Source organism: Aquila chrysaetos, chromosome 12 (assembly GCF_900496995.4).
Source record: "Aquila chrysaetos chrysaetos chromosome 12, bAquChr1.4, whole genome shotgun sequence".
NCBI lineage: Eukaryota > Metazoa > Chordata > Aves > Accipitriformes > Accipitridae > Aquila > Aquila chrysaetos.
Window position 1 is genome coordinate 42,350,822 of NC_044015.1, and position 26,172 is coordinate 42,376,993.

Sequence of the window (26,172 nt, forward strand, 5' to 3'; positions counted from 1 at the left end):
CTAAACACCTGCGATCTGCGTACTCGTGGCACCAAAGAATTAGCTGGCTGTGGTAAAGGAGGTGTTGTACTGAAGCAAATGCATCTCAGGTGTCTCCCCCCCACCCAGTCTGTATTTATTTATAAGATTGTCCATATAAAGTAATTTCCTCCTCCTCAGCTTTGTGGTATTTCAACAGATAAAAGCCAATGAACTGGGTACAACGGGTGTCACCTTTTACTCTGAGATCATTGCTTAAAGCAAAGCACACGTGATGCTGCGCTGAGGAAGACCAAAGCCAAAAAAACAAGCGCCATTTACAAACACCAGAAACGTCCTGGCCTTTGCAGTTTGTCCCTGATGATCATTTAATATTCTTGTTACAACTGCTCATTTCCAAAGAATGTCACATACTTTTCAAGAAGAGACAATAGATCACAAATCAGCACTTGGATGCAGACCTGACTTTACATGAGAAGTCTGGAATACTGGGGTTTCCCCACTTAAATGTTTATTTGCCACATTGAAAGGTAATTCCTGATTTGCTCTATTTCTTGAGATTCCCTTTAACCATTAGTAATACCAGGTGCAGAAGCAGCAAGCACCTGAATTTTGAGACATTTGATACTAAACAGAGTTTTGTTCAAAATACACTGGAGACAGCGCATTTTGAAGTGAATTTTTCTGGATGCTCGAACTGAGTTCTTTCAGTCTAGAAATGACTATTGCAATCTTTGTGCACAGCATGCAACAGGTATCAAAGCAACTGAAACAATATGGTCCGTAATGTTACTTGTCACTGGGAAGCAGCCCTGAGTGCAGACGTGCCTGCGAGGTGTCAGAGCTTTCACCACAAGAGCTTGTGTTTGCTCTACAACTCCCAGGTCCAAAAAAGGTCACATCAGCCTCAAAACAGTTTGTTTTGATTTGAGAAGAGGCAGAAAATATGAAGAGAACTAGCTTTATAAATTATAATGCCTGAAGAATGATGTTGGCAATTTTTCCTTTCTTTTGTGTCAACAGCGCTGCTTTGTTTTAAACTATAAAAGCAGAAATATTACTTCTCAAAGCTCCCCTAGCTCAGATCTAGTGCCTACACCACACACTTGCTAATACCAGCCAAACTGCAGAAGTTATTAAAACCTAATTTAGCAATCTCACCAGGGGACAAACAAGTTGTAACAATATCATTACAGTCTTATCAGGGACTGGATGTCTCGTTGAAATGCCAAGCGTAGTCAGGGTAGGAGCCAACGGGGACCATCGCTGCATGGCATCACGGCCGTACCCATACGCTCACAAGTGATGCTAAACAGATTTCTTCTGCAGAACCATTTCAAAGCAGCAATGACTGCTGCTGGAAAAAATAATAATAAAAAAAAAAGAATCAGGGGACTGAGAATTTTGCAAGCCTGACACACTGTTCAGACTTGTCTTCTCATGGCCCCGGCTGACATCCCCAGCTGCGCTCAAAACCCCTGTAGACTATCACCTCGAAGGCACTGCGCTCGTAAGGGACAGGGAAGACTAAGACTTAGACCAACAGCAACAAGGAATACTACAATTACTAGGAGAAATATTGCTTTACAACATGTTGACTATTACGAGAAATATTTTAAGTAATTGTTTTTGCTGAAGAGCAATCTGGGCAAGTGAACGCTCCTGGAAGCTGAAGAGCTCTCCATTAATTTTGGCTCTAGTTTGGAGTCTAACACAGCCTGCTGTATACTTCAAATTGCTTCTTGAAACGCATAAGCTCTTTAGAGATGAGTCATCTTCTATTAAGACTTCAATTTTCCTGAACAGTATTTTAGCTGGTATTTAAAGTGGGATCACCTGGAGGCTGAAGAGCTAGCAGCAGTTCAGAGCTGGGAGAAAGCCTTCGCCCCAGGCAGGACTGCCTTCCCAGGAGTGCTTTTCCTCAGTCGCTACAAACACTTCCTCGCTTTCCATCCCATCAGGTTTGAGGAGGTTAACATCCCACCTGCAGACGTGGAATTCTAGCACCTCGGAAGACCGACCCGCGGGGAGCCAGGACTGCGCCCTGGGAAGGCAGCCCTGCGGAGGGGAGCACGCTCCTGCTCCTGCTGATGCCAGGAGAGATTGCTGCAAGAAAGGCAGCTTCAGAGGTGAATGCACAGAGATATCCAGAATCCTACTGTAACCTTATTTTGACTTTAAAATGATAGCACAAGTGGAAAAGTACACCAAAGCTATAAAAAAAAAAAAAACACAAACAACCTTAATTATATTTTTTTTTCCCACTAATTCATGAGCTGGTCCCCACACTTTCACCAACAACGGCCTGAAGCCTTTACATTGTGCCTTCGCAACAACCATCAACAACATATTGTTGATAATATTTTTCATCGATATTAGGAGAGCGTGTCATGGATGCTTTATTATTTGTTACAGCACAGTCTCCCAGAGATGCATAAACATAATGAACGGCATTTACTGGTATACCGTAATTATACAATATGTGGACCTGTAACTACTGGCAGAGTGTAAATATGTGCAAATTAGTACAGTTATTTTTATTTCAAGGACTTGTTTTCCTGGGGACAAGGAACAGAGATTACTTTCAAATGGGTAATCATGACAGTCCTCAGAATTAACCACTGCAGAAATTACAAATAATCAGCACCCATAGGCTTCTGAAACAATAAAATCCAGATTTGAATAATAGAAAAAAAATCTTTTAATAGCTAGGTCAGACATGCTGCTTCCCCAGAAAACAGTGCTTGAAAAAGGATTTGTTTGCACATGCTTTAATAGCTCTCTGACTCCTCAATGTGGTTCACAGATTGGTGTTGGAGACGCTCCTCCCATAGTGAGGTGTTTTTTGGTGTCTTAAACTCTTAATTTGCCTTTGCAGCCAAAAGCTGGGCCATTGCAGCAGCAATGTTGGTGTTACGCTGGAACGTCGTCTCCTCTTCCAAGGCCAAGTCACATCCTTGTGCTGCAGCCTCATGTGCCGCTGGTCAACCCAAGATCTTTATGGAGAGAAGAGGCAGCCCACTCGACAGGCTGCTGTCCTTACACATCTGCATCACACCACTGGCAAACACAGGGTGCAGTCGCCTGCTCCCCCCTAAATACCACCCCACCCAAAAAAGAAAAGAAAAGAAATAAAACAAAAAAAAATCACTTGACAGAGTTAAGCAGAGATTTTAAGATGATGACAAATGTACTCCTTATCTGTTGGAGGGGTATCTTGAGTACTAATACTCCAACTTCTTCAAATACAAGACCTCATTTCATGTTGCCCTTGATTATGTGCTGTGGCAGCAGAATGCCATCTACATGAAGGAACATTATAATCAATTTTGTCACGCTTCAATATGAGCAACGTTTTTCAGAAGTGTGCAGTAACTGTGCAGCGGTTTGCAGAACCTAATAGTAAACTATTACACTGCAGAAAGAAATCAATGTTAATTTAGGAGCCAAATTGCACTTGAGTCAGAAACTTGAACTATATTGTTTTAATCTGAATTCTGAAATGTTAATAAAAATACCTGAAGGACATAAAATGGCAAACATTACTTTCATAAGAGGCTTCCTTCCCTACCAGTGAGGGGAAAGATATTTTCTTCAAATCAACTACATTCTTTCCCACCCCACCAAATGAGGTGGTTTTAAATATATGACCAGTTTTTATTGAATTGGTATAAGTCATTTTTCATGAAGTGTTACTATGAGACAGGACATCACGTAACTCATACAAGTGATCTTAGTGATGAGAATAGCTTGCAAATTAAGTAAATAAGAATTTAGTCCTAATGTTGACCAAAAATAACAAAAAAAACCCCAAAGTAAGAAAACCCCAACTCTGATTACATTGTGCATGATCAAAAGCTCCATTTTACAGGATAGCAGAAAATTCTTCAAAGATCTTTACCTTATGCAAAAATCCCTGTTCTTACTTGCACTAGTTTCACCTGAAGTATTTTGCTAGCAGCTCCTTGTCTGGATGACTGGGCCCAAAGACAAGCTCTGCTATTATTGACTTAAACCATGAGTGAAGTTTTCACCTCAGCTGTGCTAGCACCTAATCTCCTTCAGCTAGAGCGGGTGGCTTTGTATTCTCATATATTTGACCCACTAATATAGAAACTAATTACACTGTTATTTCCTTGCTCTCAGCTGTGTATTATGTGCTGCAGGAAAGACCTCCTCTCCCTTGTTCCTCTGAAGGCCTTCCTATGTCTTTTTAATTGAGATAGTAGCTCAGATGTAAAAGTTATAACTACTGAACTAGAACATCCGTACAGCACAGAGAATCCAATTTTTAGAATTAGGTAATATTTAACAATAACGGGAAAAACAAGTCAAGAGATGGTCCTGATGGACTAATACACGAACCTCCACACCCACGTCACTCCTGACCTGCCTGCGTTGCTGACTGCCAACACGTCCTTCGAGAAGTCAGTCCATGGTCCCCCAGCAGCACATCGTGGAGCAGCACTATTCTCACCATTCAAAAGGTTAGCACAACTCTAACTTTGATCTTTTGCAACAGTTTTCAGATGAAGAAAGTGAAGGGAGGACACCACCCATTCCCCAGGTAGGACAGAACAAAAGGGGACCAGTCCTTGCAGGCTTCTTCCCAAAGAAACCAAAAAATTTGTGGAAAAGGGGGCAGCCTGAAGTCATGCTTTGGACACAGCTTACGCCTGGCCAGGGTCATCTCTTACACTTGCAGACTCTGACCCACCACGCAAGTCCGTGGTGTGCACCAGCATTATACTCACCCACACGTCCGAGACCAAGAAGGCTTGAACAGAACAGAGTCACATTCTGGAAAGCTCACACTGCAATAAGCCCCACTGATCCATTAACAGAATCAAATATGAACCAGTAGTCAGATTTCCAGGAGTCCCCAGTGTGACTTCGAAGCCAAAACCCCATTTTTGAATGGTAACCTGAGAATTTAGGAAAACACGTTTCACAGAAGCCAGTGAAACCGCACTCCGGAGTGCTTTCAGCTTTTCGGAGTGTAATTTTGATACTTCAGAAGGGTATTGCAAAGTTCAATCTTCCAAGGCTCTGTACACCTCTTGAAACGGTCGGTGGGAATTGTGGCTGCTCAGTACCTGCAAATTGCTCTCTGTCGTTACAATATCAGGAAATACTTCGTGATTAAAGAGAGACCGACCTACATAATGCAGTTTTAAATGTGTGAATTTCAGCCAGATGGATAATATCAACCACTGCAACACCAAGATAAGGTCTTTCTGTTCCACGGTCAAATATGAACATATGACTTCATCTCATGTGGGTGCAATTCTGTTTGAAGAGTTGACACGACTGAATTTACTTGATATAAATGACACCGTAAAGAAAAGCAGTAACTTCTCCTCCACAGTTTTGTTCTTTCAGAGAACTGGTTTTAGCTGGTTTAAAAGAAAGAACTCTGTAATTGGATATAAGTGACCTCACCAACAGTAAACATTTGTGATGAAGTTTCAGGTCCTCTAAGGCTGCGAGATGCAGCACCCCTGACTGCAGTCGCTATTGTAAACTTCTGGTACAACAGACAGGAAGGATGTTCCTTCTCAGGCTGGCCAACAAACAAGCAATATTGCAAAACCAAAGACTGACACAAATGCACACAACTGTTCAATACATTGTCCATGCTGTTTTAAGAAAAAAAAAAAAGTTGCACTTATGGATCAAAATACATTTATGTAGACTCACTGGTTTCTCCAACGAAATGACTCCTGGTCTCCTAAAGCCAATGCTGACCATAACCTCCAGGTCCTAAATTTAGTCAGGGATATAAATATGAAGCTGCACATCTGTAGCTATTAAAAACTGAAAGAATCAGAGTTATTTGTTTATGCTTACACAGAAGTCCCCCTCCTCCCCTCTCTTATATTAGAAGAAAGTGGAAATTAAAACTACAAATTGCTCTGAATAATTTCATACTTGGTACCAAAGTAGAGGAGGACAGAGATCTTTGGAAAAATATTTGGGCTTTGCTTTTTAATTTAATAACACAATCACCTTGATTGAGGGGAATTTTCTTTGTTGAATCCAAAATAAACAACCTTGCCAAGGAAATGTTTTTCGTAGGTCAGCAACCGTTTACAGCAAGACACTTTCTGGGAAAATGAAGTCACAGCAACGTGTCCAGGTATTAGGAGCCCCAACAAACACTGAAGTCCTATAATGTTTTTCCCCAATAGGTTTAAGGTTACAGATATAATTAGGTTAGAGTGGCTTGTACAGTATGTCTGATTTCAAAGTAAAATCAGAGTATTATGCATAACATTATGCAAAGCACCATAGCAACAGTAAGGCAGACTTCTAAGAAATGCTAATGAGATAAGCTGTTCTGCAAAAACCCTAACCTGTCCAAGCAAAAAACAAACACATTACTTAAAATTCATACAAGAAACTCACACATTCCTTCTATAAAAAACCCCCACAGCATAAAATATCTTATCAAGCCATCACAGCAGGAAGGGGGCACAAGGTCTGCACAGCAGTCACCTTTCGTGACCGGCTCGCTGCTCCCTGAAAACCCAATCCCACAGGACTGACACTGCTCCGGCTGAAAACCAGCAGCAGAATTCGGATGCCAGAGCCTGGCAGGGTGGGCAGCAGCCCAGGGTCCCTCTGCCCTGGACCCGAGCGGGACCACCGCAACCCCGGGTGATTCAGCGCCTGCTCTGAGCACACAGCCCCGGGCTCCAGGGCAGGGGAAAACTTGGCAAAGGAGGAAAAAAACCCAACCCCAAAACAAAATTTAGATGATTCACTGAAGAACATGAAACACGTGCACAAAAAGGAAAGGGTAAGGGAGGCAGAATTGTTCCAAACACAGAATTTGACCAGTTCAATGACCATAATTAATTGTTTTATGTTTCAGGTTAAGGAAAGAATAATGCAGCAAGTAACTGAAGAAACCAAACTGATACAAAACCAGCTGGCCTACTGAACTTCAAAAATATATTCAAGAGCTGGATTAAGCAAATGCAGAGCTACAGTGTTACTTCTGAAGTGGGGGGCAAGTAGCTAACACAGCCTTCATGGACCTTTCTCAGAAAAGGAGAGCACAACAGGAGCCAAGGAATTACAAGCCAGTCCATTTATCTCCAATCCCCCTATAAATGCTGTTCAAGCAATCAAAGATGTGAAAGCACCTGGAAGATAACAAGAAGATGAGCAATCGCCCACAGGTTTGTTAAGAACAGATTGTTTCAGGTCATAGGTTCCTGAAAGGAATGGCAGTGGATGCCACAGCTTAACCGCAGCAAGCACTTGACCGCATCTCCCACGCACAAGCGAGCCGGGCTTGGCTAAAAGCTCCGTTCAACACCAGTGCGTGTTGTCTGGGAGGCTCTGCTTGTGGGTCTGCTCCAGTGGACACCAGTCCTGGGCCTGCCACTGGTGGTGGGGGCATCATTAATACCATTATCAGAGACGAGAACCCTGAAGACAACCCTGATCAATTGATGTAGCCCAAAAACCGGAGGAAACCACAGAGGAACGAGTTCACCACTTGGGATTCATCAGCTGGATGAACAGCTGGGGTTGAGGGGGTGAGACAGCCGTTCTGCAGAGCACCGGGGCTGCCAGGGGTAAAACCCCGCTGAAGCGTCCTGCTCCCCCAGGGAGGGCAAGTGCCCCAGCCAGGTATATGAACAGGCATTGGAAATAATCCTTCCACCTCCTCAGCAATCCAACGCCTCACCAGGCACGCTAGCTCAAGTTTGAAATAGCTGATTTGAGAAGGCCCGTCCCTAGCACCAACTGATCTACAGAAAAGAAACATTTAGTCAATCCCTTAGCAAACGTGACCCAAGAAAAAAGATGAGATGAATCAGGGCTGGTGAACATCAGGAGGTAAACATGGGGAGCACGAGTCCACCGTCTCCAATGAGATCGAAAGGCGAGACTGATCTGTTCTCCTTTCCTCGGAGGACAGGTGAGGAATGGGGTTGTAATTCTGCAAGGAAGGATCACATTAGACACTGCGACAAGGACTGTGATTAAGTAGATTAGAGCATGTTGCCCATGGAGCTGCCATCACCAGAGACACCTTACGGAGGGACTGGGCGAACATCTATTGGCAACACTGATTCAGGAGCACAACTTACAAGCTTAATACAGTTTTTACAGGTTATCATCTAGTCTATTCACTTCCATTTTCCTCTTTCAATATTTTCAAGATCCAACAAAAAATATCTGTACAAAGAAATGCTGTTGCAAGCAGACATGACTCAGTACCTAGAATATTTTGAGTTATCTTTATATGGTTTGTATTTACTGTCTACAAGATTTGGCAGACTAGCTTTCTCTTCTGTAGCCTGCAGCACATCGGAGGCAGGAGACCTGCTGGAGGTTGAGCCCGGGCTGCTCTAGGCATCATTTCCTTCGAAGCAGCTTGTGCCAGAAAAACTACTTGGGAGTCCTGGCTCAGAAATTAAGACCTGTCCTCCCTCCTGCGCTGCCAGGAGGACCCCAAGACAGCCAAACCGACAGACCCGACAGGAGCACACCACACCAGAGCTTCCTGGTGCCAGCTGGGCTTCCTCGGCACAGGAACTCTAATTTTCACCTCCCTGGTAAGCACCGATGAGTCTGGCCTTCAATTTGCAGCATGATGGGGTTCATAAAGGCTGAAATTAAATTATTGTCTTTTAATTTCAACTGAATGGCTTTTTTCCTCTCCAAAGTCACCGGATCTTAATTCAGTAAAGTCTGCAAGATCCAGCTTCAACAGAGCTGTTCAAGATACTGTTACAGAAGACCAGACCTTTAGTGTATATTGTCTGAAGAAAGGAATACTGCAATACAGCTCCACTTTGAAAGTCCACATTTGCTATTTATTTAGGTAGCTGACAATTTTACATAAATTAAAATAAATGCCAGTTCCATGATGCACACATCGCATTCTGCATTATCTCAGCATGGCCTCAACACTTCTAGAGAATCTTGCATTTAGCAGCTGCCTTTAGTACTTTTTAAGTATGGCACTAATAAACCAGAAGAGAGTCAGGAAAGCTATAGTACCACATGGATAGTTTCAGACCAGCTTTCAGATGACATATTAAAGTCTTGCTAATCCAGACACTGGTTCGTTCAAAGTAGGGTTCAATATTATCATCTATAAATCAGTATTTGCTTTATAAAATGTAATGGAAAATGCTAATAAGATTTACTTGTGAAATGAAATTGGATTATATCTTATCTATTTTAACTCGATTTGGTATAGTATTCCTTCTTCATAAACCGGCAGCTCCAATATCTTTTTTCTCCCCCCTGCCGCCTTCCTCTCTCAGAATTCAGGCAGACAAATGCACCATGGATTCTCAGGCCACCATTTTGAAAGGGAAATTATGGGGGACAGACATAAATTAAAGTAGAAAATGTAAATTATGCAATATGAAGCAGTATAAAGAAAAAAACCCCTGTAAAGTCATTAGAGTTATAATATATGTGCTGTAAGGCAGAGCGCAAGCTGGTTGTTTATGTATGGTTGGAAGTTGCCCAGCCAAGAAACTTGAAATTCAGAAAGTAATTTAGACCTGGTAATTTTCTTGTACATGCTTGGATGACTGAACAACCGCTATATGCGATGAATATCCATATTCAAAATTATGCTTATATCCACCGTAACCGCTCAGGGCTCATTGATACATTCTATTAACTGGGCACAATAAAACCTTGATTTATTCTACAGTTATCAGGTCTGCAGTAAAGAACGTTCCTTTTAATAACAGTGAAACAGTATTAAAAATTGTCCAGAAGCAGCAGTTAAGCGATCATATTCATGCAAATGTAGTGCGGTACCGTCATCATTCTGTGTGCTGGAGATCGTATGTCAAGACGTCACTGCATGAGACATGGTGGAGGGACAGAGATGAAACAGGGACTGCTCAGACTCCGAGATGAAGTGATGCTTCTGCAGCACATGGCCATCCATACCCCATCAGATCGTAAGGGTGCAAAAGCAGGACTTGAAGCGTAAGCCACACACATTACTTCCAAGAGTATTTTCTATCATAAGCACTACAGGTGGGAAAGGCGACAGACATTTTGTGAAGTTACAGGATCCCCGTGACTAAAGGAGGAGAGTTCGGTGTGCTGGTCACAGCTTTGGTGACGCTCACCGAGGAACGAGTCGTGAGTAAGTGCAATTAAAGACGTGGTGGAGGTACCTGGCAGATGGGCACAACATCCCTGCACCAGAAGTACAATCACAGAGTAACACCAGGGTGGGTGAGGAGCGGCAGAGGCTGCGGAGCTGGTGCTGAGCCCATGCAACAGGGTGTCAGCAGGAGAATTAAGTAAGTTTGCAAAACCACAGAAAATAAAGGAATGGGATTTGTTTTGGGGGGGTGGAGGGAGAAAGCATTGCTCTTTGCTAGACAAATGAACAGACGTCTTAAGAAACGGGACTGAAGAACACTTGACAAAGGAAACTGCCTGACCCAGGGTAACAAAATGACCTGAAGGCTTCCTCTCTTCTTTTATATTCCTCTCATTAAGATCTTCCCAGATTTAAACTTGAAAATAAATTTGATAAAAATTTCTTGTAAACAGTGACCAGTAGACAAACCACAGCTCTCCTAAATGAAAAACTTGGCTTTTACTGATGGCAAGCTGGCGTGCCAGGGCAGGTCAACAGACAGCAAACAGGCATCGTTCTGCCGGTTTGATCACGCGCACGACGTCTCTTTTTGAACAGGGCTGCCCACGCCGAAGTGCCGGGAAGCGAAGCTCACCCCAGCAGCACCGGCCACCGCAGCATGTCCCACCCGCTGCCAACGCTGCGCCCACGGGGCCGACGGCGGCAGGGCGAGCTCTCCCAGCATCACCCAGCTCCGGCAGGACCCTCTCCCAAACACAACAAGCCATTTTTCTGCCTGGTCAGAACAGATGAGCATCAGCAGCAGTGAGCAGATGTTCAGAGCGCTTTTGCATTTCGCTTAACTGGCTAGGGGACAACATACAAATCCAAACAGAAGTGCATTAGCAATTAGCTGACTACGACAAATCATTCACATATACAAACTGTTTCATGCTGCAGCGAGATCCTAGTTTTACGCTGCTTCAATTTTATTTTTGTCCCCTCCATTTTCTTCTTTAGTTCTAAGAAACAAACAAAAAAAGATACTCTGCGTGTCCCCAGTGCAGACTTCAAAGTCTGCCTGGATATGACATAACACCATGGCCAAGGACACATCCAGCTTAGCCCAGACAGCCAAACTGGGACAAAGATCAGCTTGGACACTTTATTCAAGTATTTACCGAGCTTGTTGGTTGCTTTAGCAGCCTGTAACATGTTTCTTACTGCAGACAGAAGTACCCTTACACTGCATGCTGCAGTCAAAGCTGAGCACCCCTTGCTTGCAGTCCGCACCAAACAGGAGTGTGACCCTCTGAGCCTGCACATCCCTTGACGCAGACACACTGTTTCTCCCATTAGCCCCTTCGTTGCCCTTCTCTGGACATGCTCCAGCACCTCCATGTCTCTCCTGTAGTGAGGGGCCCAAAACTGAACACACTATTCGAGGCGCAGCCTCACCAGTGCCGAGTACAGGGGGACGATCCCTGCCGCAGTCCCACTGGCCACATGATTTCTGATACAAGCCAGGATGTTTGTTCCATAAGACACAACCCACTGTGGTTTTTCCTCCTACATAGTCTATAGTTTTTAGAGCACTGCCTGCTTTCAGAAATTCAGCAAAGCTAATGTAGGTGGAAACATGTCAATGATGGCAAAGAAGGAGCAAGAACAGCGATGCACTCTTCACGAGCCTCCCCGAGCTGCTCCGCAGTTCAAGTCTGTCCTTGTGACTTGTAAAGCAAGGACTGATGGCCACAGCACGTTATACCAGAGCCTCATTGCAGAAGCCTCAGGACCTGCAGCCGGAACCACCAGCCTGTGTGACCAAGCAGTACAGAAAACTGCCTGCGAGACCCAGTGTATGATCCAGCTCTTCTATAAGCATTAGCATATTGACCCACCACGTCCCAGGACAGCACAAACTGCAAGTACCCTGGTGCCATGTAGATGTGGAGAGTCTGGTTAGCTTTTGAATGGGGGAACATCCCATAAATGCCCCAGTAGCACAGGTAGCCCCATCAGCAACCCACCTCCCCGACTCCCACCTCCAGCTCTGCAGTGACCAGGGGACAAGGGGCTTTGCTACCTACAGCATATCGATAGAGACAACATCTGTGGAGGGAGACACAAAGCTGAGATCTCAAAAAATTGTGGCCAATACAGACACCACAGCAATTTTCAAACCAGGAACAGTCACAAATTACAAGCTGGGTAATCACACTTAAATTCATAGTTAAAATGAATCAGAGTAGTTATTCCCATGGGGGTTTTTGGGGGTTTTTTTGTTTGTTTGTTTTTCGAACAGGCTGGAGGGAGAAAGAACACTGTTCTGAATGTTTCACATCATACCAAGTGCTAAACGAAATTCAGTCCCAAGTCAGAAACACCTCCTCAGTGTGAGAATCCCGGAAGGTCAGACCTGACCTGACGGGCTGCAGGGACAGTAACAGGCTACCTTGGCAGTTCCATCCGGGATCACTACAGCAGAACTGGGCAGCAGCAGAGTCCATCTTGCCTTCACACTTGGGCAACCACATGAAACTATGCGTTGCCTCTCCTGGGAGGACCTCAAATTACCACAGAGATCAATTGCCATTTAATCTCCCAAATAATTTCCAAAAAAATTCTCATCTCCTTATGTTATTGCACAGCCATAACAAATTAAATCAGAAACGCTTCTGTCCCACAACCACAGCAGTCCTTAGAAGTTACTCAGGTAATTACTCAGAAAATTACTCCAAAAACTGAGTCTCAATACCACAGCCCAGCGAGAGCACCTGCTATAAAGCTTGTGACAGCACGCCAGTGCTGCTGTCCTCCTGACAGACAAAAGGAGGATTTGAACCTTAATCTCATTTTACCTTCCTTTGGTGAGACTAACTCGTACATCAAATAGCACAGGTCATTTTGTTACTGTCATACAATACCCAAACACACTACAATTTCACCACAAACAGCAGTTCACTGCATTAGACTTTTCTTCTCAGCCGCATCCCTCTTCTCCATTGGATTTAGTGATTAAAAAACAACACAACTTACAGTTTACTGTGACTTTTACTTTTTTCACATCTGGGACTGAGACATCGTTTTCTGCACTGCATTCATATTCCCCAGCCTGGTCTCTTGTAATTCCGTAGATGTCCAGGTACTGTCCGCTCTCAAAGGGTTTTGCTGAAATGAAATAATCAGAGAAAGAAATCACTGGAAGCTGATCACACAACACCCGAAACCTCACCAACACGTGAACAGGAGGGTTTTGCTGGCTGCTGCAGTTAATACACAGCCAAGGGGAGCCGGGCAGCTCCTCCAGCTTTTGCTATGAAACCCCAGCTCCAAGCTGGGCTGCAACACCCCCCAAACTCCTGGGTTGGCCAAGAGTCTTCTCCTGCCCCGCAGTCGGGCTCAGCAGCCTCCAGAGCCACAAGAAGCCATTTGCTAGCCCAGCTCCATACCCGATGGGCTTCACAGAATATAATGCACGGTCCTCAGTCAAAACCTCGCCTTAAGAGTCTCACCGTCCATTAGGGCTTACGGTTTGCACCTGGGAGGAGACGCGCTCCCCGGCAGCAATCAGAAGCAAAGCCAGCTATCAGGGTGAGCCGAAGGGACAAGGAGCCCAGCCCTGGGGCAGCCGACCCAGCCCTGCTGCCCTGGCCCCGGCACCACCTTCCCATCACAGGTGCCCTCAATTTCCAGGGACCCTTCCCCCTTGTAGCTACACCAGCTGGACGTGGAGGATGGTAGACCTCATCAGCTGGGGTCCCCTGCACCCCCAGGGCTGCCACAGCCAGACCTGTCCCGGAGGGGACCACCTCTCACGGGTGCCCAACGGGTCACCCCGCATCCCACCTCCGGTGAAAAAGCCCTTTCGGGCTTGCTCACCACACCGCTCAGTGCTTTCATCCTCTGCCCTAATAAACATTCCGTCATATTAATTAATAATTAAATAATAGCTCTCCTCTCCCAAAGGACCAGAACCCAAGAAATAAGGTCCTCAGTGTTTGCCCTGTTACGCAGAAGTAAGGACAGCCAGCGTGAGCACTACTGAAGATAGGCAGAGGTCTATCTGACGTAAAACAAAATGAAGGCCAAACTGAAATATTTGTGTACGTAACTCCTTAGTGCATTGTAACTGAGAACAGTAATTGTTTTAGAGAGCAAGAACAATTATATGATTCGAGAGCTAGTTTATCTCCACTTGACATGGAGTCATAGCATACACAGAAATTTGTGTAGTTTTCTAAATCCCAGCACCTCCCAGCTTTTCCCTACTGTGGTTCCTGCCCTGCAGTGAGCCCTCCGATGTCCTTCGGAAGAAAACTGCTACCTGGGTCGAAGTTCGTCTTTCTGTGTCTTTTGAGCAATGCACTCTAGGTGGGGAGCAAATTAATTCTTTCAGATTCCTCACAAGGCATTCGCCACATAATAAACCAAAAAATGTTAAATGTAACTTTTATCTTAAAACAATATATCATAGCAGTCATGACTACAGACGCTGGAAATTATAGGCCTAAAGGTTAAAAAGATTTGCTGAAAGTGTTTTCCCAGACAGACAAGCTTTTAATTGACTGTTAATAACTTTGCAACTTATGGAGCAATGACAAAAATCTGAACTAGGTAGTGAGAACTAAGTAGAAGTATTATGTTCATGTCCATCACAGCAGTGAATTTCATTTGCTTGTCTGTTCACGGATTAATCTTTTAAAGTGTGCAAGGTTCAAAACATCAATTATAACAGTGCATCGCTTAGCAAGATAGCACTCATTAATAAGCACAATATACCATGCCTGTCACGCAAAAGAGCCCAAGTAAGCACTGGTTATGTAAAGTAGAAAGATAAGACTGAAATTGGAAAATTATTGTGAATTGAAGTGAACATTCATAAAATGCAATGAAATAATTTATGGATATCAGAAATTGCATGAGAATGAATTTTTTTCTCTTCCATGTTGCTCATAGGAATAAATTACAAAAAAACCCCTTCCACAAACAAACCAGCTCTGTTACTGTTCACATCGTGGCCCTTGTCCTGCTCTGCTTTGGCCAGGTTGAATCAATTTCTACGAAAATTTTATTTACTATTGTTTTGAACAGCAGCGAAGGATGCAAAGCCCCTGCCTGCACAGGGGCATCTGCCTGGGCAGAGGAGAGACCTTCCAACAAGACTTCTGCTTTGTTTCTAATACCAAGAAAATGATATAAAATGCAAAATTTTCCCGTGTGTCAGGTTAAAAATTACTTTTAAATTATGAGATTGTAATGCTCTCCAATGTCAGTACTTCCCTGGATATATGGTATGTACCACAATACTGTATACTGAATTCTGGGAATTATTTATGATGTATCCTATCCCAATTCCCAACATAAATTTAGAAAAAAAGAAGAAAAACATATTATCTCCAAGTACCTGGAATTTCATAAGAAGAATTATTTGTGTTTTGGAGTTAAGCTAAAACCAAACATTCTCTGCTTTAAACTTTTAATACAAACATAACACCAGGGGATAACCTAGTTTCTTGCCGCCCAGCTTTTGCTTTCTTAACAATTCCTGGATTGTAGCTGTGCTTCTGGCACTGCTTTTGCCACCTGAATGGGATAAGGTTCAGCCTCAGCCAGGGTCAATACAGCTGCCACTCCGTACTGGCAGAAGTGACAGGTTTACGTATTCGGCACAATTCCTCTCCGGCATGAGCAACATCAGTTCTCGGGTCTGGCAAGCAGTCATCCGTCCGGCTGCAAAATACCAACAGGAGCGATGTCTGCCGGGAAAGTGAACGCGCATTCAGGTGCTGACACCAGCCAGGACTGAGAGGGCAGCAGCACAACAGATTGCTACCGCTCAAATGCATCAATGCTGCTGGGGGGAAACCTGGTGGGAGTTCCCACAATAAATCCCCCCCCAAGCAGGGACCTTATGCTGAGCTATTAACCTAATTTATGCTGCAAACTATGCATGCATTTTTATAGTGCTGTAAACGCCATGTATTTTATGCAACTCACATACACATTTAAAAATATTAAAATTAAGTCACTTTTAAACCCTCATGTCCCCAGAAATTTTGCATCTGGCTCACATAAGAAAGCTTTTAGTAAATATTAGAGATAAATATTTTTCTTAGGGAATACAGAGATACCACACTTCATCTTTCCTGTTTGTCTGCACAGTATTTCATCTTCTTCAGCTTGTTTTTTGTTCTAGAGATGTCCCATGGCTGTGTGGGAGAACTAAAATAGTGTTATGTGAAAGATACATGCGTAAGTATATGTAAGTGTATTTATGTTACATTGCATGCACATTCAGCTCAAAAAAACGACATTCATAAGCAGCAGGGAGAATAAATTGTGTATGAAGACACTGCTGAATGAAGACGAGTTTCAGGAGACAGCTCAGTTTTCTCACTGTTTTTTTCTGTGGTGTCTTACAGCCTGGGGTAACTGCACCTTGCTCTGCCCTTCTGCAGACCATGTGCATTTTACAGGCCTTTCAAGACATCATGAACATGTCTGGCTGTCTTTTCTGGCTGTAGAGCCAAAAGACTTAGCAGACTTGGTATGTGAGAAAAAGAAATCTGGAAAGTTCATTAGCACCAGTCCATCAGCCTGAGGTCGTGTCAGCTAAGATCTTTGATCAAAGATGGGAAAAAACTGTAAGCTGAAGTAAAAGAAACATAAACATGAGAGTGTCTCATGTCCAAGGCCATTCCTGATGGGTATTTCAGAAGATCTCTTAACTAGACTTACTGATACACAGTACTGACATGGTATGTCAGTAATCTGCTCTGGATATATCTTAGGTTATAGGACCAGGTACTCTAGCCAGGAAGGGAAACACCTGCGAAACTAAGCTTGAATGCCTGTTTTCTGCTACTGCCATGTGATATGATGCCTGATAAATCATCACACTTGTTATTCCTCAGGAGAGTACACAATTAAAACTGTGGTTTCTTACCACACATATGGTACCTGGCATCAGGTGTAGCACACGTACGCATTGCCATATGGACCAGTTCTCAAAGGCTTGGACAGATGAGTTTTGCAAGGGTAGCATTTTCCTCCCCTGGTGTTAAACATAAGGCCGTAAGAAGAAAAATCTGGTGCAAGACCACGGTAGCTCTGAAAAACTCTGAGGACTTCATCTGAGCCAAGGGGGATTTTTTTTTTTTCCTTATTCACTAGGCTATTAAATAACTACAATATAGCCCCAGTTTATGAACTGTAAAACCTGTTCAGTGCTCAGGATTGGCTTTTATGACCCTATCTTTGAGATACCTCATCCTTCAGCAGAGAGTGAAAACCCTCGTAGGGCTGGGAGCGTGGAGAGCACACGGCTGAGCTGATGCCAGCCCTGGTTCGTCGCGGACTCAGGGCATTTCGATGGTGCACAGCAGAGACTGTGCAGAGCCGAGCGAGCTGTCTCCCAGAAGAGAGGAGGTGCAGAGATCCCAGCTCATCCTTTCTTACACTGCCTCGACGATGAGAACTGGGCTCAGGATGAGAGAACAGAAGGCGGTCTCCAACGACCATGTCATCATGATGCCATCTGATTATCCACAGATGCTTTAAGTTATCCATAAGGTCCTTCTTGATCTCAGAGGCTGGGTGGAGGTACAGGATCAAGGGCGCAAGGAGGCACCTTTCTTTCCTGCAGACGCGTTGCCGTGGAATGCTGAGAGCAACCTAAACAATTGGATTCACCCAGAAAAATGATCTGAAGCCATTTCTACTACTCATTACGAATTCTGGGTTTAAAGTTACACCAAGTGCTGTAATTGGACAGTCCTCTCAGAGGAACTGCAGGTAATCTGAACAGCTCGTTGTCTATTAGGAGAATGGCCCTATCACATTAGGGACCGTTTAAACATTGATCGCTGAAGGCCATTTAGCCTTAGAGAAGCCACGCCCCATGTTTGAAAAGAAAAATCAGATAAAATGTAAAGAAAAAAAATATCCAAAACTGACAGATAAATTGAGGGCTGGAGGAGATCTCCCAGCTGACGACACAAAACAAGAAAAGCAAGTAGAGCAATTCTGTAAGAAAGGCATGCTGATAAAAGAGATGTGAACATAGACTGACAAAGTTGAAAGTTTCAGAGGTGGAGACAAACAGGGGTACATCTATATGTGAAATAGATAGGTACAGAGAGAAGCGTTTGGAGAGCTGCCTGTGTGCATGCTCATAGTAGGGGCAATGTAAATCCCAGCCAGTTATCAAGAGATGTTGTGTGTAGAGGGTAGAGGTTGGCCCTACAAAAGAAGCTGTCACAGTTAGCTTTCCTCATTCTCTAAAGTTACATCAGTTTCTGTCCCTGCGCAGAACCGCTGCCATGCTGCAGTATGTGTCTGAGATTCATGGAGTTATGATGTTTTGGAGCAAGCATGAATTTTCTCTTTGCAGGATTCATGCCAGGCAACACAGGGTCAGCGCATACTCCAGAATATGGACTGACTTTTCTGCCTTAGCAGCTGAGTATTAATATAAAGGAGAGCCAGCTCCATTTTAATACTTGAGGAGAAGATACGGTCCACCAGATGTTACTCTGGAAGAAAAAAACCCACTTGAGATAGTGGGTTCATCTGCATGTTATGTCTTCTGGATATTTAGTTTTATGCATATCAGATTGCACTCTGATTGTGGATCTCTTCAAAACTCTGTGCTGCCTGCAGAAGGCAAGGGTGCAAGTGCAGTCTGCTGCAAATGCCAGTTTTTTTCACTGGAAGACCACAACCCATAGCAGGGAGATCATCTCTCTGCATCCTGACATGCAAAGCGCCCTTCAGCAGGAGAGGGGTTTGCAAGGGATCCTCTTACACAGAGGCAGCTGCATCTTCTGCGGCAAATAGCTAAACATGAACATCTTCAGTCTGAAAAAAGCCTAAAAAACCTTTCTCTGCAAAACAAAAATGAAAACCGTGTAGGGAAGAACAGGGCAATGATCTTATTAATAAGAAAGCTACACGATTAAATCTCACTTGATCTTATTTATAATTCATGCCACTTAATGTGGGGATCTGGCTCTGGGGAAGAGGCTAATTATTCCCAATAAAGCCCCATGCCTGTGGCGGCTTTCAGAAGAGACGTGGTCCGTTGGTCAGCTGGCGGGTGCGGGAGCTGTGGGGCTGGGGAGCCGGAGGGATGGGGGGCAGGAGGGATGGGGAGCCGGAGGAGCCCAGGCAGTGCCAGCCAGGCATTTGCCCCACAGTAAAGGACAGTGCTCACAGCTTGTCTGGCTGATGGCTTTACAACATCCCTTCCTCCTGTTGCTGTATCAAAACGATGCACTGAAAATGACAGCCTATTATTTACCTGCTGATTATCTATTTGGCTCAAATACATTTATTTGTTGATCCCTCCCATTTTATATGACTCTTCTGTCTGCAGTTTGAAACTGGAGGCACTACTAGAGTTAAACGAATCATTAACGACTATTTTTTTCATATTTCTTCATATCCCTCAAAAGCAACACCATTTTTTTTTTTTAAACGTGCATCTTAAAAAGAATTCTTAATATGTTTAAAATATGACCTATTCATAAAAATGCCCAGAAGAAATGATTCTGGGAAATGAAACAGGAGGCACTGCAGGTATGGTCAGGATGAATGCCGCATCTGCTGTTCGCTCGCTGCCACCTCCCTGGAGCGTCTGCCTTCACCAGCCTGCCCAGCCGGGGTTTTCTGCCTGCCTGCCTGCAGCCCTCCTGGAGGGGACGTCCCCAGAGGCTGAAAGACCCTTGTCACAAAGTGCTCCAGCCACCGCCTCGGTACCAACACCCACCACTACAGTGGGGCAAGACAGAAATAACAGTAGCAAAATAATAAAGAATAAAAAAAAAAAGTATTTCAAAAGTAAAATAGAAAAAAAGGAGCATCTCATTGGATTTTTGAGGTCATCTGTTACTTTTCTCTAAAAATTTGTGCAAGCCCCAAAATTGGCACATTGTCTTCAAAAGACCAGTATCTCCCAAAATAGCCATGAGGGACACTATACCAAAGTAAGGGGAAAGAGGGTGAAATCTACAGTTCCTTGGTTTGGTTTTGAACATTAAAGATTTTGTTTCACTGAAATATCTTCTATGATTCATAAATTGCTCACTCGAAAGTGCAGTATTTCTCAAATAAAAATGAACTAATATCTGAGGGAATAAACTAAGCATGTATTAAAATTCTAATTTTCATAGCATTTTATGAGTTATTAATGAGTTCATCTACTTTTATTGAAAAGCAAGAAATACTTTCCATTTGTTATAAAATCGTCAAAAAAGTCATACTTATTTCTGTGCAGTGCTTTTGTACGGTTTTAGTTTGAAACTCTGTATTTCGCTAAGATTGTAATCTTACTCTCGTTTCTCAGTTCCTTCACAAAGACCCAATTATTTGACCATCTTAGTTTGAATATTCTTCTCCTGACAACTGTATTTTAACAAGAATTTTTTTTTTTTCAGCTTGTTTAAAGATTTTAAGAAGACATAAGGATTTCTAGGAGTACCTATAATTGCTCCTGAAGGGATGCTCAAACTTCTGGAATGGTCCTGATAAAAATGACATTTTTCTGAGAAGTCTTTCTCAGAAACCTCCTGACCACAGACAGTGTAATGTCACTTGACCCCAGAGCAATGGATCGTGATACTGAATGTCACTTAATTGGGTCCTAATACTAAATGTCCCAAGAATGGTACTTACAAGTATTGTTAAAAAAAAAAAAAAAAGCCAAAGGTCCCACAAACTGAAACCAAAAGACACAGTCTTTTGTATGGGAGAGGTGTGATTTTGGAAGTTCCTTATTTTTTGTTTATTCAAAGGCAAGGAAAAGAATCACAACCAGCAGTTTATATTGGGTACTAGCGGTTGCACTGCTGTCTTCAAATGTTAATTAATCCCCTCATTTACTCTGGGTAGAGCTCCACACCATTTCCCCTTGAGTTCCTGGGAAGCTGCCAGCGGTGTGTTTGATATCAGGGAACCATTGATTTAATGACATGCGATGCCTTTACCAACTGAAAAACTTCCCTTCAGGATCATGAGCCAGGCCATTAAATTCATATAAAATATTAATCGCAAAACTTCAGGTCCCCAAACAGTTGTAGCATGGACCAATCCATCTACGCAATCACGATGTGCCCATCGGTGTGGTATTTAGCTGTCCCATGCACACAGTTTTTCTCCTGATGGAAGACCCCGAGCCCCCCACGAGCCATCCCGTGTCGCGGGGGATGCGTGCTTTGGGTGTTTTCCAGGGAGGCCTTGATCATCCAAGGATGAGCATAGGAGCAGCTCCTTGAAGCACGTCTGCAGCTGAGGAAGCGCTTGGTTAGAGGCAGCAGTGCAAGTTGTTGCATTTAGGGCGTACAACCACCCAACCAGCTTTGTACGCCAAGAGGGGTGTGCTGCAGTAGCTCATCCTCTGCTGCATGGATAGCACGAATTTCTGCAACCGAACTAATTGCTCAGGCGCCCAGCCCCGGCGGGTGGGAGCAGCAGCCCAAAGCCTTGGTGCTGTGCCATCGGTGCAAACAGCGAAACGTGTCAACCCACTGGGCTGGAAGGTCTACTGACTCCTGGAGGTCCCAGCCAGAGCTGATGGCTGGGAGAAGCAGGCATCCCCGTTCAATAAAAAACCGCAAAGCAGTGGGCTTGTGTAAAGTACTGCAACATGGAGCTGTAAACCTAGAGCTGAGAGCTGAGCCGCTTCCTCAAATGGCACAGAACTAGTTTATGTCAAGGCAGAAAAAGAAGGGGTGTTCTCCATAAACCCAGCCTAGGAGCGGGACACAAGAGCTTTGTAAAGCCCCAAGGCATCTGAGCCCTAAATTAACGTTATCTTTGTCAGCGTAATATGCTGGCATTGAAGGCATTGCTTCTGGAACCAGCTGGTGCCAACACGCACAACGCACAGCCAAGAGGCAATTTGCAGGTTTCTCTGGTGGCTCAGGACAGCTGAGAGCACATCCCCGTCCTTCCTTCCTCCCGAAGCCAGGACAGACAATGTTAGCAGATGCCAGGGGCTAAGCGGAGTGGCAGAGGAGCAGACAGCTATGTGCAGGACTCTCCTGCTTATCTTCTCTCCTCTGCCGCACAAGCAAAACCTCCCTGATCGCAGTCAGTCTTAGCCCGTCACCGCTGATCGTTCCTGCCTTGGTCTATCTCTGAAGGTTTCCTGGCTCGTCTCCAAACACTTCCAGCTCGGTTGCAAGAAACAGATGTTTTGGCTCAGTCCGGTAATGCTTCACTTGACCGAGGAGCACGGCGCTAGCACCGTAATGAAGCTATTGCCTGCAAGATGAGTAATGATGGCATAAGGGAGGCATATCACTGTCACTGCTGATCAGGTTAAATCACTGAATTATTTTACATTCTGCTTCTTAGACACCTAAAGGGAACTAGCTTCCCTTTTGGTCTAATGCAGCAATAAATCTACCTCCATTTAGGAAAGGTGGCTGCACGTCACTGCCGCTCAGGACGCCGCAGCTCGAGTGGGGCAGCATCTCCGTGAGCACATTACCGGCTCCGGCCTCAAAGGTTCATCTCCTGCAGGACGTCACCTTGACAAAGCGATAGCTCCGTATGAGAAAACCCTCCGTTACCTTTAGGGCTCTTACAGAACAGTGACTCCAGGCATTGCGAACCCAAACCCATGAACCAGGAAACAGTAATCACCGATTTTACGCTATCTGGGACAAAGCAGCCCAAGTGAAAGAGGTCTTTTCGGATGGCAGTATTGCCAGGCTGTTTGAAGTACCTGCTAATTGGACTTTGAATTATGAAGTTGGGAAAGTGTACTTCAACGGCAAGATCCTTCACACAACTTGATTAGTGCTGGGAGTAACTTCACTGTGCAGAGGCAGCAGCTAAGCAGAGGGTGGATGAGAGCAGCTTCTCATAGATCAAAAATTTCATAATGCACAATTGCAGATATACTAGAAGGAAACAGTGGTGTGAAATAACCCTCACCAGCAATGATATCTGTTAGATTTTTAGCATCTAGTAGGACAAAAGCACAAGCCAGAGACTTTTGTTTCTAAAACTTTCAGTTTTAAAACCATTTTCAAAGCAAGAGATGGGGCATTTTAAAAGACGAGCTCGCACTTTGTAAACACACAAAGCCCCGGAAATCTGATAATAATTCATGTCAGTTGAGTATTTTCAGCCTGGAAATACAGGTTCAGAGTACTTGACTTCAACAAAATACTTCTTATTTCTGTCACGTGTGGATAACATCTGAAAAACCGTGGTTCTCTAGCAGAAGTGCAAGTGGAACAAAATATTTGACATTATCTGTGCTCATATCAAGCTTTGTTTGTTTCTTAGGATTTAGCCAGAAGTTTTAAAAAAGCCTCTTTGCTCCTCCCCGCCCCCAGGATCAGCTTTCTCTAGCAGTCTGCTTCAGGAAGGGTCTTGCAGGAATCACACTCTGCCTGTTCAGGGACTAGCATTGCCTTTTGTCCTGTAATTGAATTGAATCGGCTCTTAGACTCCTTCTTCCCAGACAGCCCTCATTGGAGTGCTCTGAAGATATATTACACTAATATATCGTCAGAATGACATTGCTATGATGATACATTAATGCAATACATCTTCACAGCTTTAGGGCTGTCCAGAAACAATAGGACAGGCGTTAGATTCAGTTCAGTCATATCACACTCATGCACACGTGCCCCGGCAGCAAACGAAATGTGTTAGAGAAGGAGACGAGTCATCATGTGAGTATGTTCAAATCTAAATTCAGGCTAATTTCTGGGTAAGTGTAGCTTTCCTCAGTGTTAGTGAAAAATCTGTTATTTTGCATGTGTTAAACAGTTCTTACAGGGCTTTTCTGGGGGGTTGTTCGGTTATTTTGGAAAAGTTTCAGTGTTACCATGCTCTGGAAACAGGACTGAATGAACAACGAGAGTGTCCTGGTGCTAGGTATTTGCCTTTCACTCAACATGGGAAAATCTGCCTTCATCCAGCTAAATTAATAATTTCTGAAAATCTGCCCTCCCAAATGCATGCATATACATACATCCAGTTTATCCTCATGTTTTAGGAAAATAACTAGAAACTAGACTGGAAGCAATGGGGATAAAACTGTGAGAAAAGGGCGAAAAAGCGGGGAAGAACTGCAAAACACGAAACCAGAAGTCACCGGGGATGATGCTGAGGATCCAGGCTGAGCGGGACTGTTCAATATGAACAACCAGAGAAGCCGGGATGGTATGATCAGGAAACACTGCCACACACTACACAAAACTACAAATAAACGAGGAGATTCCTATGTCTCAGTCTTATTTTTTTTCTTCTTTTTTTTGCCTCCAGCCAGTGGCTGTGAAACCCGCTATCAAAACGTACATCAACACATCTGTCTCCTTGTTGAGCCAGTGATGCTCCGTCTCGACGCTAGCAGGTAATACAGCATAATAGGGGTGGATGTGGAGATCGAAACAGCGCTGAGGACCTAACGTGCACCGTGGGGGGGTCTGGGGTCTGGTTTCACTTCAGAGCAGATCTGTCCTGGTTGTGTGGGCTGAACTCCTGCTCGTGGCAAGACCACGCGAGGTTCGCTCCAGGAGAGCATCCACCAGGTTTCCTTCATTTGAGGGGATGGAGTTCGGGCACTTTGGGCACATCCGTATCAGTGTTTTAGTTTGGACCAGCAGTGCACTTTAAAGGTGAACCTCTTGGTTGCCCTCACTTCTTCCACCACGCTTGGTGCTGCAGAGCATACGCGTGGAGCCCAGCCTTGCATGTGAGTCTGCTGGGTAACAACACAACGCCAACACGAACCGACTAGAGTGAAAATACTTGTTTGAAACATGAAACTTCATCTAACACTTGTGGTAAATATTATGATTGCAAAGTCAAGCACTCTGAACAAAGCCGAAGGTGAGGCTACTCTTGCACTATTTTTCTGTGTCCCTCTCTCTCTCTACATTTGATACAGACCCATCCTGGTCACTGTTGTCTAAATGCAGCTGTGCTTCGTTTGAAGCACGTTGTTTCCCCCAGCATCCACCCGGATATTTAGCTAGTTTGGCAAAACACAACCGTACATGTCTGACCGATCGCCCCATCTGCTCTGCTAGCTCTGCTAGCTCTCACTGTGTCCTTCCCAGGAGAGAAAGCAGCCGCTCCGATGCCTCCGTGCATGTGCTGTAGCAGCAACTGCCAAAACAACCTGCTGGGATGTGGAGAGATACCCCACTTCTCTCCATTTGCTCAATTCAAATATAGACAAATGAAATACCTCTATATCCTGAACATTAGATTACAGTGTGAATTTCCAAGTGTCATTTTGTTTTAAGGGAGTTAGGTAGAAAATGTTTTGGTTTTTCCGTAAGACTTTTCGAAACTATGGAATTTAAGGTATTTTGCATTTTGATAAGCCCAGGAAATGTCAGGCTTTCCTGGGAAGCCTGTCCTACGCAGCAAAGCGCTCAGGCGGTGCATGCTTCTGCTGCTGGCCCCTGCTCGGCTCAGCGGTCTGAGCACGGCTGCTCTGCCAGACATCACCCGAGCATCCCGGGCCGTCGGTTCCTCTGAGGCTGGGAAAACGCCTGTGGAAAGTTTTGCAAAACCAAACTGGAAAAGAGATTTGACACAGAGCACCCGAATTTTGCAAGAGCACCCAAATTTCGCAAGGCAGTAACGTTTTATCCGAAGATTTCTGAATGGCTTTTGTTGTTACTGCTCCTGGTAGCGCTGGCAGAGCTTGCTTTTCAGAACCGGCAATGTAACACACACACACACACACACAAACAGTGCAGACGAGTGTTAAAAGCTGGAGTTACGTTTCAGGCAGACCTTAATTCTTTAAAATTCTGGTTTCATTCTTAAACTATTGATGCTGCACTTTGCTCTTAAATGTCAGAACAAAATAAGTAATACCTGCAATTTATTCAGATGACATTTCAACAATACGAGATTTTCAGATTACAAACTACAGCCCCATGTTTCTTACGGTGTTACGCTGAATGTGTAGCTTTTGTGGATTTACATAATGGCTTTGTATAATGAATATTTATATAATGAAAGCATTTACATAATGACTGCAAGTTAAACATGCACTATAAAGATTCCAGGCCAATAATTTATGTACTAAGTTAAAAATCACCTCTAAATACATTTTATTTTTATTC

At 44.1% G+C, this 26,172-nt stretch overlaps 1 protein-coding gene across 3 annotated transcripts in view; it reads right to left on the minus strand.

Annotated features, from left to right (window-relative positions):
* NEGR1 (neuronal growth regulator 1) overlaps positions 1–26,172 on the minus strand; it is a 297,771-nt gene that overhangs the window by 79,018 nt on the left and 192,581 nt on the right. For all 3 annotated transcript variants that reach the window (XM_030033013.2, XM_030033015.2, XM_030033014.1), the window contains exon 4: positions 13,103–13,234. In XM_030033013.2, coding sequence (XP_029888873.1) covers positions 13,103–13,234 — 132 coding nt within the window. The remainder of the gene's footprint in view (positions 1–13,102; positions 13,235–26,172) is intronic.